The sequence below is a fragment of the Dendrobates tinctorius genome, unplaced genomic scaffold, assembly GCF_039654945.1.
Source record: "Dendrobates tinctorius isolate UK_male_01 unplaced genomic scaffold, ASM3965494v1 ptg000212l, whole genome shotgun sequence".
NCBI lineage: Eukaryota > Metazoa > Chordata > Amphibia > Anura > Dendrobatidae > Dendrobates > Dendrobates tinctorius.
Genome location: NW_027361879.1, coordinates 1,200,001 through 1,212,839, shown reverse-complemented (window position 1 = coordinate 1,212,839; position 12,839 = coordinate 1,200,001). Strand labels below are relative to the sequence as shown.

Here is a 12,839-nt window from a genome sequence, read left to right as displayed (position 1 = left end):
CAGGAGTCCATCCTGACAGCACGGGTAGTTCCCTCCCTGTTATGTTATGCTATGTTGTATTTTGATATGTCATATGCTGTAATATGATTGTTTCATTAAACTGTTACTAGCATCATCCACCTTGCGGTACTTGTTAAATCACTGAGGGAGAGGGGGTGGGACGTGACCTTTAACCTCTCGTGTGCTTCCTGTCCCTGTAAGGAGGAGGAGGACGTCCTCCATGGTGCTGTCAGGATGGACTCCTGGAAACATCATTACCGGTAGGTCTAATACCTATTTTTGATCTGGAAAAATCCGCAGCAGAAGCCGCAGCGTGTGCACACACCCTTAAAGGGAATAAGATGCTGGTGACACTCCCTTAGGATAGCTGTGTGTCTGATAACCTGGACCCCCCTGACTGATCACATGGTAGCAGATTTCCGAGGGTCACCAGAAGTAAACGTGTATGGAGCCTGGGACACCACAGCTGACACCACTGTGGCACTTCTGTGGTAATGCAATGTACATTATAATAGAATAGGTAATCTAACCTGATCGTGATGTTTTTCAGAGGCGGGGAACCTGACTCCGGTGCGGGATGCTCCTAACACCCCTCGCCTGAGATCCGTCAGTTCCTATGGGAACATCCGGGCAGTCACGACGCCTCGAAACTTAAACAAGTCATTACAAAACCTCAGTCTGACCGAAGAAGGTAAGATGTCAGCAAGACTGCGGGTGATGTGGGCCGGCCGCCCTAGTCCTTACATCTTCGTATATGTAGTTATTTAGTAATGAGGTGTTTCTACTCTCAGGCGGGGCACCTGTCGCATTCTCTCCGGGGAACCTCAGCACCAGCAGCAGCGCCAGCAGCACCCTGGGGAGCCCCGACAATGAGGAGTACATTTTATCCTTTGAGACCATTGACAAGATGAGACGCGTCAGCTCTTACTCCTCACTCAATTCTCTAATAGGTAAGTTCTAAGGGTCTCAAGTCCCCCCAGTATCTATTGAAGTGTAGAAAACAAGAAGTTTTGTGCTCATTCTCCCTCCCACACACATCTCCTGACATGGGATTCCCTTCCTGCCTCTTTCATGTTGTGAGGCTCTGCTCCCTGATGCTCGCTCCATCTCACATCCTCCTGTTACAGCTCCTGCTTCATTTTCCTTTATTTTTCCACCTCATTCATTAGGCTTTTGTTTTTCTCAGCTCCTGCGTCCTCTTACATCCCCCTCCACACTTGGTTTTGATCCCCCCTTTGCTGGAGTCAGTCCTCCAGAGTTTCCTGGTGATCACTAATCGCTGCCTCCATTTGCATATCACAGATTCATGGAAAACCTTTTCATCAAAGGGAAAAGTTGGAGAAAACCCTATGAAATTAGCCTTCAGGAAGGAGACGGGCGTATGTCAGGAGAGACAGGAGTCCTAACCTTTCCAGCACTCCCCGGGGCTCAGCGCTGTGTATTGGATCTCTTTCTAGTCCACAGTGGTGTCAACAAGTACAAGTAATTTAGAGGCCTGAGTGACAGCAGAGGGGCAAATGCTCCCCAGCCACCACTTGAGGAGCAGGCACACAGGTGGTTCTGAGGTTTTAAGCACTGATTCAATTAACTCAACATGGTATTGAATCTGCCTGAACATAGTCCCATTGCCATAAACTTGCCACTCTTTAATATGCCATTTTTCCTCATGAGCTGATGGTCTCCTGGGTCTAACTAGGGTGTCATGGTGAGGGTCCTTCTTCCAGCGCAGGGTCGGGTAATTAGGCACTCAAAATGGGTGGTGAACTGGCTTGGCTCCCCTGTGGCTTCCTGTTTGTCCAATCCTGTTTCTTAAGGGGGTTTTACACATAGCGATATCGCTATAACGTCACCGATTTTGTGACGTTATAGCGATATTGCTATGTGTGATACTTACCTCCGACCGGCTCCCCCGCTGTCCATCGCTGATCGCGCGAGATCGGCCGGCTCCATTTCTTGTCGTCAGCTTCCTGCTGGGGCTTCCTGCTGTGACGACGAGTGACGCTGGAGGCGGGCGGGAGGACGCCAGGATCGCTGTGTGTGAAAGGTGAGTATTGTGCGCTGCGTCGCTGCTGCATCGCTGTGAGATCTTTGTGTGACAGCTCACTAGCGATCATTTAGCGATGCACCAGCGATCCTGACTGGGTCGGATCGCTGTTCGGATTGCTGGTGCATCGCTAAATGTAAAAGGGCCTTAAGAGTACCCAGGGTGCCTCCAGGGGCCACCATTTCTGTTCAGGATAGTTCTTATTTTCCTTCCTTTATATGTAAATTTCTAACATGTTGATCACATTTTGGGTGTCAGTGTAATGAAGTGGGCTCAGGAGCTGAGCTTGCCCCACAGCATGGAAGGCACTGGCTGTGTTACAGAGCTGGCATCCATTTCTTGCAGCAGCGACCAATGCTAGGTCCGACTGATGCTGTTTAACCAATTAAATGATACTATCAGTCTCTGATTGTGGTAATAATGTGCTATCCAGGTGCCTCACCATTTCGGGCATCAATTGGCCTGGAAACGGCATGACTGAGGGGTGCTGATGTCTTGCCACGACAAAGCATGCAGACATATTTTTTTTTAATGTTTTACAAATTTGGGAATATTTTTTTTATCATGTTGACAGGTTATTTGTTACCCTACATTGAAAATATGCCAAAAATAAACAATGGTGAAATTGTGTGGTTTTTCACCATTTTTGGATTTTTTTTCTTGTTTTTCATACCTGGTATGGTAAAATGAGTGATGTCATTAAAAAAAAAAACGCTCTTCTAGGCTGTGTCAACAGAAAAATAAAAAGTTATGTCTCTTGGAAAAGGGGAAGGTAAAATTGAACATTCAAACTGAAAAATCACCCCATCATTAAGGGCTTAATTCTTGGACCTTCACCTTTTAAAGGGATTGCCCAGGTTTGGCATGAAAGTCTGCATTCACTCTTTGGGACTGTAGACTTCTGAATTTTCACTGTGCCACACTGTCAGGATTCTCCAATGTTGGCATTGAGAGCATGTAGTCATGTGACCGCAAGTATGCGATTGGTATACTTCCGGCCACACTCCAACTAGAGGTGTTTGGCTGCTCAGTGCAAGTGAATTGAGCGAGGTCGAGCACGTCTAGTCTGCACGTGACCACCCCACTCTCACCACTGACACTGTAGAATCCTAACACCACGCTGAGCGGATTCAGAAGGCTGCAGTCCCATAGGGTGACTGCTGACTTTAATCCCAAACCTGGACACCCCCTTTAAGGAAAGCATAATAATCTTTATATAGCGCTATAACATATTCCGCAGTTTGTACACATTACTATCACTGTCCCCGATGGGGCTCACAATCTAAATTCCATATCAGTATGTCTTTGGAATGTGGGAGGAAACCCACTCAAACACGGGGAGAACATACAAACTCCTTGCAGATGTTTTCCTTGGTGGGATTCGAACCCAGGACTCCAGCGCTACAAGGCTGCAGTGCTATCCACTGAGCCACCGTGCTGCCCATGGGTCTTTTCCAGTTATCTTCAGTGGAGAGGGACACATGCACACGTGGGCACTGCTTTTGTATGTAGCTACTGGAAAGGATCATTAGGGTCTGAGTTGCAGAGCTGAGATTAAGGAATTCTCTTTTTTTGCCCAGTAGCCTTAAAGGGAGTTGCCAGGATTAGACACATGCTTTTTTATTAACATTAAACAGCGCCACCCTTGTCCTCTGGTTGTATGTGGTATTACAGCTCTGTCCTATTCACTTCAATAGATTATCAGCTGTAAAGAAAAAAAAATGTGGGGGAAGTGATGTATCTGTTCAAATATCTGATTTATTAAAATATAAGTGGTTGTCCACTTGTCATGCCATGCAGAATATCTATATCAAGACTATTATTAAGAGAGAATGCTCCAGATGGGTCATCCCGTCTGATCTTCTCACCCCTCGTTACTGTTTTCTTACAGGCGTGTCCTTCAATAGTGTGTATACCCAGATATGGAGGGTTCTCCTACACCTCGCTGCTGACCCGTACCCCGAGGCTTCAGACCTGGCCATGAGAGTGCTGAACAGCATTGCGTACAAGGTATGAGTTGGTGTGTGGGGGTCACATATGTACGGCAGCCCATCTCTCAGGCTTCATGCATTGGATGGATTAGCTGTGAATATTCAGTGAGTATAACAAGCAGTAAATTGCCAAATTGCTTGTTTTATCAAGAAATATCCTACTATATCATTCTATGACGATAAGAGTAAGCTTTTTAAGTCTTTTCACGGATTTCCATTGCTAATATCTTTTTTTCAGTGTAGAGATGTTAAATCAGCACCATATCTGCAGCAAAATACACATGCAGATTTTGCCGCTGATTTGCTACTTATTAAACCCCACTACATTTAAATGGGGGAAGTCCTTGATGCCAATCCACAGAAAGTATTGACGTTCTGCCCTTATGTGAACGTAACTATTAAGGATAAGTTCTCACAGGCCAAAAATTAAGCGGATTATACATGCAGATTTGCACAGGTAAAATCCACAGCAAATAACAGGTAGCAGACCGGTGCAAGTGACCTCAGAAATCAATTCCACGCAGAAATTGACCTGCTTTGTGGCTTAATATATCTGCAGCCTGTCGAGCCTGTAGCGGGCCTAGCATGAATACATTGAAGATTCCCCCCATTTACTTCCCTGTAAAATGAGAAAGACATGGAGCAAACTCACAGCAAAATCCACAGCTCCAGATTTGAAACTATTTTTATTCTCCAAAGGAAAATCCGACGCAAATCTGCACAATTCTGCGCATTTACCTCCAGATTTCTTGCAAAAATTAATCATTTTCAGGATATCCAACCTGTGGGCACATGACGTGATGTTTTGGACTATTCAGATTTCCGTCACAAAGGATTATTCTAAGGGTACACCATCCATTTCATATCACCGTAATAAAAAGGAGCACCAGTGCCATTGAGGGCTACATTTAGGAGACCTTCATATGTAGACCTCATAGCGGATTCATTGTAACCTGTATATATTGGTGCCACATGTCGTGACTGCCATGTGATGAAAATCCCCAAACAGTAGGATCCAGTGTTGGGAATTGCTGATGGTTGCAGATCATGGACCTTCTCTGCGATGTCTGTGCTTCCACTGAACACCATGTTATAATCAGTCCGGTAGGCATAGAGGATGGTGCAGCATGGCGGGGATTCCCATTGTTCTGCATCTCCCTCCCATATACCGCACACAGTGGTGCAGAGCTTGTCCCCAGGGACCAGCATTGATATTCAGTAGGAATCTATCTCTGTCAAACCATGTTCGGAGAGTGAATCCTGCGGGGGATTCCTGGGCTTCCTCTGCCCACACATTCCTCTGTTCTCCTCTGCAGCAGCTTCCCTGCGTTGGAGGAGTTGCCCTGTTTTTTAACTTTTGCAATTCCAGTTGGTCCTGACGCCTTATTTCTATTTCCCTATCGTGCACACCTTGATAATGACACTCTGGTCTTCCTGCCATTTGTATGGATTCCGGTAATGAAACTGTTAATGAAGACTGGCTTCCCATTGGCTGAAAATTCCCCATTCATTATTCCCCATTCACTGCCGCTGTTCTCTGAGTAACAAAAGCAAGGGTCGTATCCAATACTGTGATGGAAGCCGCTCGTTAGGGACAATCCTCAAGAGAGATAAAAAACATTGAAAACTTATTCAGGGTTCGGTTGGTTATTGAAACGTTATCGTAGCATCTTGCTTTACTGCACTGTGTTATTGGTTATCTCTGATCTGTCAGCCTTATTTCTTATAGCTGAGCTGCTGCCAAAAACTGTCCGCTAGTGTGTCATGCCATTATGTCACTATATTCTGCCAGCACCAGTACCCCCATCAGTGCCTGTTATACGGTGCCATCTACAAATGTACCTATAAATTGGCAGGACTAACAAAAATGACAATTTCATTGCCGCCCTGTCATGTTCCAGCCGCAGTGTCTTTGTAAAAATGTGGGTGCCCTAATAGCTGTATGGCTGGGAGGTTGCCCATTTACCAATGTGGTTGGATTCCTATGTGGCAGCGCTGGCGATTAAGTCCATGTGGCGCTGTGGGTGGGATGGATTTCCGGGTGGCGGTGTGGGTGGGATGGATACCAGGGTGGTGGCGTGAGCAGGATGGATTCCCGGGTGGTGGCAAGGGTGGGATGGATTCCTGGGTGGCAGCGTTATTATCAGGCTATATGGATGACTCTCCTATGATTTTCTCGTGCTCACCTGTTTTGCTTTTTCAGGCCACCATGAGCACCCGCCCCCAGCGCATTTTGGACGCTGCCTCCCTCACACAATCTGCTCCAGCCAGCCCTACTAATAAGGGGATGCATATCCACCAAGTTGGGTAAGAAGTTGTGCAGTTTCTGCCAGTTCTCACCCTGTCTTCATATTTTCTGATGCAGGTGATTAACTTTTCCAACAGGAGTTAATGTTACGTTTCTGATTTCTACTTTAGGGGATCACCTCCAACTCCAAGCGCTAGCAGCTCAAGTCTTACCAATGATGTCCCTAAACCAGCAGTCAACAGGGAGTTACCTTCTACCCGACCTGCCAACGTTGGGGGAAATGTCAGTGTCCAATACACCCCACATTCTCATCAGTTCCCCCGAACCCGCAAGATGTTTGACAAAGGCCCAGATCAGGTAATGCCCTTCGATTCTGATCTTGGAAATGTTACATCATTCCACATAACAGGACGTCCTGGTCGGGCAAATCGGTATCCTTCAGAAAATGTCAGAGCGGCTCTGGATCTGGGGTCACGATCATGCATTTCGTTGAAGGCCATGGATTCCCAATGACACCACTATGATGCTGCCCGGTAAATGTGCCCGTAGCGCTTGGGGATGCCCTGATGGGAGCATTATCTAATACACATGTCTGTACATACATATGTGAGATGGAGCCTCGGAACAGCTCATCTCTTTCACATGACGCAACCGTACTTCTCACTTACTCATCTTCGCATGCTGGGCTGACGGCTCCCCGGGATTCTGTAAAGCCGGCTGCTGCTCATGAATATTTGATGCACAGCCTACTCTATAAGTATTCGCATTGTATGCACACACCACATTGGTCCTGACTTTTAGAGCTGAAAAACAGCACTTGCGTATTACCGGAGCACATCTAACGTCATGTGCAAAGCTGGGGTCACATCTGGCAAATCTGAGAAGGGATCTGATTCCCCCTAAATGCATGTGCACTAATCATAAGACTTATGTCTGCTGGCATGTTGTACATATCGAGCTGTGCAGCCATCGCAGATTCCGACCACTTTCACTGAGTCCTGAAATTGTGCTGCTTGCCTGCGACCTGGCTCTAAAGTTACTAGTGATGTCACAGGTTGGTCACATGCATTGCAAAATGGATGACCTAGGCTTACGAAGGCAACACTGAAGATTTTTATTAACCACAACATGCCATAAAACCTGTGCCCGCTTAAAAAAAAGAGTGGGTGGAAATTATAAAAGATGAGCGTTACCACTAATGACAGCTCCTCTGGTGCTGGTGTTTGTCATAGTGCTGCAATACCTGTTCCTTCCGATCTCCCAGACGTGCAGATTTTGTAGACTGAGTAGTAGAGAGTGTGTTTGCAGAGAAAAACATCAGTATAGCATGTAATAAAGTACTCTCCAAAATTTCGTAAGATTACAGACCTGTCCTGGGGCGTCCATAATGCTGACCTCTTTTCCAGACTGCTGAAGATGGAGACGACGTCATTGTCCATAAGGGCTTCCTTTCGGGATCGCTGCAGACTGGCTTCTGTGACTGGAACGCCAAGTATTTTGCTCAGCCAGTTATGAAGGTAATGGATACGGTTATATCTTTGGTTCATCACCAAATGCTTTACCTTTAGCATCTTGTCACAGTGCATACTGTAGTGTTCGTCAGTCGTATCCATCAGGAGGATTGGTGGATGTATTTTTCCGATGTATACAAACTAATTTTGGAAATCGTGACCAAAAGAACACTTCTTTGTCCTCCATGAGCTGAGACCCGTGAACGAAGATGAGCCTAGTAGCAAATAGTGGGAGGGAGCCAACCACTGGACTTTTTTTTTAAGTCTCTCAGCCCGCTGGCGCCCATGTGTCAATCCCCCCCCACTCCCATGCTGGTGCCTGTGTGTTTCGTCCCGCCACCCATGCCGGCACCCGTGTGTCTCTCGTCCCCCCTACCCGTGCGTCTCTCGTCCCCCCCACCCATGCCGACACCCGTGTGTGTCTCGTCCGCCCACCCATGCCGGCACCCGTGTGTGTCTCGTCCGCCCACCCATGCCGGCACCCGTGTGTGTCTCGTCCGCCCACCCATGCCGGCACCCGTGTGTGTCTCGTCCGCCCACCCATGCCGGCACCCGTGTGTGTCTCGTCCGCCCACCCATGCCGGCACCCGTGTGTGTCTCGTCCGCCCACCCATGCCGGCACCCGTGTGTGTCTCGTCCGCCCACCCATGCCGGCACCCGTGTGTGTCTCGTCCGCCCACCCATGCCGGCACCCGTGTGTGTCTCGTCCGCCCACCCATGCCGGCACCCGTGTGTGTCTCGTCCGCCCACCCATGCCGGCACCCGTGTGTGTCTCGTCCGCCCACCCATGCCGGCACCCGTGTGTGTCTCGTCCGCCCACCCATGCCGGCACCCGTGTGTGTCTCGTCCGCCCACCCATGCCGGCACCCGTGTGTGTCTCGTCCGCCCACCCATGCCGGCACCCGTGTGTGTCTCGTCCGCCCACCCATGCCGGCACCCGTGTGTGTCTCGTCCGCCCACCCATGCCGGCACCCGTGTGTGTCTCGTCCGCCCACCCATGCCGGCACCCGTGTGTGTCTCGTCCGCCCACCCATGCCGGCACCCGTGTGTGTCTCGTCCGCCCACCCATGCCGGCACCCGTGTGTGTCTCGTCCGCCCACCCATGCCGGCACCCGTGTGTGTCTCGTCCCCCCACCCATGCCGGCGCCCGTGTGTGTCTCGTCCCCCCACCCATGCCGGCGCCCGTGTGTGTCTCGTCCCCCCACCCATGCCGGCGCCCGTGTGTGTCTCGTCCCCCCACCCATGCCGGCGCCCGTGTGTGTCTCGTCCCCCCACCCATGCCGGCGCCCGTGTGTGTCTCGTCTCCCCACCCATGCCGGCGCCTGTGTGTGTCTCGTCTCCCCACCCATGCCGGCGCCTGTGTGTGTCTCGTCCCCCCCACCCATGCCGGCGCCCGTGTGTGTCTCGTCCTTCCACCCATGCTGCCGGCGCCCGTGTGTGTCTCGTCCCCCCACCCATGCCGGCACCAGTGTGTGTCCCATCCCCCATGATCGTGTTACTTCCCATGCCGGCGCCCGTCTTTATCCCCTGCATACTACTGAAATAAATAGCATGAGATGACCACTATGAAAGAAACCTTACTTGTGCGACACTTTATTGGGAGATGTTCATGCTGTGTGTAGCCCCCAGTAGTGCTTACGTGGTTCGCAATAATGTATTGAAATTGGAGTCCATAACAGAATTAGGAGTAAAGTATTTAGCACTCGTCAGTGCTATGTGGGTATAGAACCTGCTGCTGTGATTCGGGAGGCTTTGGACTGACTTTTGCTGTTACCCTGTGTCCACCCAGGTACCTGAAGAACAGGATGAGGAGAGCCAGGTCCGTAAGGAGCGCGAGTGGCGATTCCTGAGGAATGCCAGGGTCCGAAATGAAGCACATTGCCTCATACAGAAAGGTGCATACCACGACATCCTGAGCAGTGCGCTCTCTTTTTGCTGTCTGACGGCCATGAACCCGGTCTCTTGCTCCTGTCTCTGTCTTCCCGGTTTCCTGGTCATCAGGACTGGATTACACCCGCAGTATTAGATTCTTCTTTCCTGTGTATCGAGATGAAATTTTAAGTGTCTGTGACTGTATTAACACGGCGCCTGTCCTGCCAAGCGCAGTTAATCTGAGCTGACAAGTGTCCAGTCCCGGATCAATATCCATCCTCCGCAGCCAGCTCCATTTATTAATATGTGTGTGATGGAGCGATGCAGCCGGCGGGGGCAGCTCTGGCCTTGAGTCTGTGCGGAGCCAGAGAGTCGCAGTAGATGATGGCAGGAAGGAAGGAGTTTGCCTTCAGGAAATTAACTTTTTGTAGTCATTTAGTTTTCTTATTTATCAGGCGTCACTAAGATGGACGAGCAGATCTTCATTAACCGCAATCCTGGAGTTCCCTCCGTGGTGAAATTTCATCCGTTTACGTCCTGCATCGCAGTTGCAGACAAGGACAGTATCTGGTAAGACGATATATGGGACGAAAGGGTCCACATGGTGGCAAACAGCGAGGTCTCAGGACATACATGTCCAAAGATGTCAGATATTGTTTGCTAGGTATCGTGCGCATCCTGGCAGGTTATTGCTGATGCAGCGTCATCAGAGCCATTCGCATCCCAAAACAGAAATGTGCAGCACAAGACCAATTGTCAACTGCATCTATACCCTGCTCACACTCCAAGAGAATCATAGATTTTAGTTCTAAAATAGAGGATACATTTCAAGAACACCTCCTTTAAAGGTTTATGCTAATTAGGTGCTTGAGGAACAGAGCAATGTGCTTTAGAGCAGCTTCTGTTGGTCAGTCCAGCCTGCTCTTTCTCCCACTTGCTTAATTGACAGTATTCACTTCCTTTACTGAAATCCCACTCATGTGCACATTGTCTCTCATCATTACTGTGTTGACGCTTGCGCACATCATCACTGTGTTGCCACGTTTCATCATTGCTGTGTTAGCGCATGTGCACATTACCACAGTGTTGGTGCATGCTGTCGCCGCCCCAGTGTTGGTGCATATTCTCGCTGACCCCGTGTTGACGCATGCTGTCGCCTCACCAGTGTTGGCGCATGCTCTCGCCGCCCCGTGTTGGCGCATGCTCTCGCCGCCCCCATGTTGATGCATTTTCTCCCGCATCAATGTTGACGCATTTCTCTCATCATTACTGTGCTGGCACATGTGCACATTAGAACAGTGTTTGCGCAATTTGCTTGCCGCCCCAGTGTTTGCGCAATTTGCTTGCCGCCCCAGTGTTTGCGCAATTTGTTTGCCGCCCCAGTGTTTGCGCAATTTGCTTGCCGCCCCAATGTTGCCGCAATTTGCTTGCCGCCCCAATGTTGCCGCAATTTGCTTGCCGCCCCAGTGTTGCCGCAATTTGCTTGCCGCCCCAATGTTGCCGCAATTTGCTTGCCGCCCCAATGTTGCCGCAATTTGCTTGCCGCCCCAGTGTTGCCGCAATTTGCTTGCCGCCCCAGTGTTGCCGCAATTTGCTTGCCGCCCCAGTGTTGCCGCAATTTGCTTGCCGCCCCAGTGTTGCCGCAATTTGCTTGCCGCCCCAGTGTTGCCGCAATTTGCTTGCCGCCCCAGTGTTGCCGCAATTTGCTTGCCGCCCCAGTGTTGCCGCAATTTGCTTGCCGTCCCAGTGTTGCCGCAATTTGCTTGCCGCCCCAGTGTTGCCGCAATTTGCTTGCCGCCCCAGTGTTGCCGCAATTTGCTTGCCGCCCCAGTGTTGCCGCAGTTTGCTTGCCGCCCCAGTGTTGCCGCAGTTTGCTGGCCGCCTCAGTGTTGGTGCATTTTTCCTGCCTCCCTAGTGCTGGTGCATTTTGCTTGCTGCCCAAGTGCTGGCGTGTGCGCAGAACAATCTTTCTCCTGGAGTTCCTATCTCACTTTTCTGCACATACGCTGTTAGGCCATGTGCACACGATGCAGATTTCCACCGGATCCGCAGCGGATTTTACCACGCAGAAACGCTGCATATCCGCATTGTGATGTACAGTAGCATGTTAATCAATAGAAAAAAAAAACGCTGTGCAGACGCTGCGGACTTTTCCTTGCGGTTTTCTTGTGGTTCAAAATATGCAGTGTGTCACTTCTTTTGTGCGGTTTTCCACCTGCTCCATTCTCCAAATCTCCAGGGGGAAATCCGCAGGGGAAAACCGCACAAAAACCGCAAAAAAACAGGAAGAAATCCGCAGGAAAAATGCAGGTCATTTGACCTGCGGATTTCTTCAATTCTGCGCGGAAAAATCCGCAGGGCAAAAAAGTACGTCTGCACTTAGCCTTACTCTGGCATTGTGCACATGCATGGTACCTCATGCAGGGCAGCACTTGCCTAACACAAGTGAAACCAAAGCTTCCAATTGCGCAAGCTGTGGCACAGCTGGTATGACTGACTAATAGAAGGGGCTCTGAACCACACAGCAACCTGTCCAAGGTGCACTGAAGTCACAATCTGCATGATGCTTTATGAAATGTTTTATTGGAATCTAGACCATGGATTTTAGAATGAAAAGCATGATTCTTCTTGGCTGCAAAACATGGGGATGTACTTGCTTTACAACAGCATTTTGCTCTGACAGACGGCCCTTAAAGGAGGTCTTGTTAGTCGGTCCGCTATAGAATAAGGGTATATACCTACATATACAAATTTTTTTTCTCCTGTCTTGATGTTTATTATCAATGGATTGATTGCAGCTTCTGGGATTGGGAGAAAAATGAGAAGCTGGATTACTTCCACAATGGTAACCCGCGCTACACCCGGATTACAGCTATGGAATATCTGAATGGCCAGGACTGCTCGCTGCTACTGACCGCCACAGGTAAGAATGTGCCCGGAGAATATCATTTGTGCTGGGTGCTGTGCCAGGCCCCATCGTCCTGAGCGTACATGACTCTGCCTGTATGGAGGAAGCCTTAACGATTCACTTGTGCCAACAGATGATGGCGCCATAAGAGTATGGAAGAACTTTGCTGATCAAGAGAAGAATCCTGAGATGGTTACTGCTTGGCAGGGGCTGTCCGACATGCTGCCAAGTACCCGAGGTAACGTTCAGATGGCAAGACATTTAG

At 49.5% G+C, this 12,839-nt stretch overlaps 1 protein-coding gene across 2 annotated transcripts in view; it reads left to right on the top strand.

Annotated features, from left to right (window-relative positions):
* RPTOR (regulatory associated protein of MTOR complex 1) overlaps positions 1 to 12,839 on the top strand; it is a 371,474-nt gene that overhangs the window by 339,574 nt on the left and 19,061 nt on the right. For both annotated transcript variants that reach the window (XM_073554721.1, XM_073554722.1), the window contains exons 19-28: positions 551 to 691; positions 792 to 950; positions 3,936 to 4,054; positions 6,239 to 6,342; positions 6,454 to 6,640; positions 7,690 to 7,800; positions 9,584 to 9,689; positions 10,122 to 10,236; positions 12,465 to 12,589; positions 12,708 to 12,812. In XM_073554721.1, the coding sequence (XP_073410822.1) occupies positions 551 to 691; positions 792 to 950; positions 3,936 to 4,054; positions 6,239 to 6,342; positions 6,454 to 6,640; positions 7,690 to 7,800; positions 9,584 to 9,689; positions 10,122 to 10,236; positions 12,465 to 12,589; positions 12,708 to 12,812 (1,272 nt within the window). The remainder of the gene's footprint in view (positions 1 to 550; positions 692 to 791; positions 951 to 3,935; positions 4,055 to 6,238; positions 6,343 to 6,453; positions 6,641 to 7,689; positions 7,801 to 9,583; positions 9,690 to 10,121; positions 10,237 to 12,464; positions 12,590 to 12,707; positions 12,813 to 12,839) is intronic.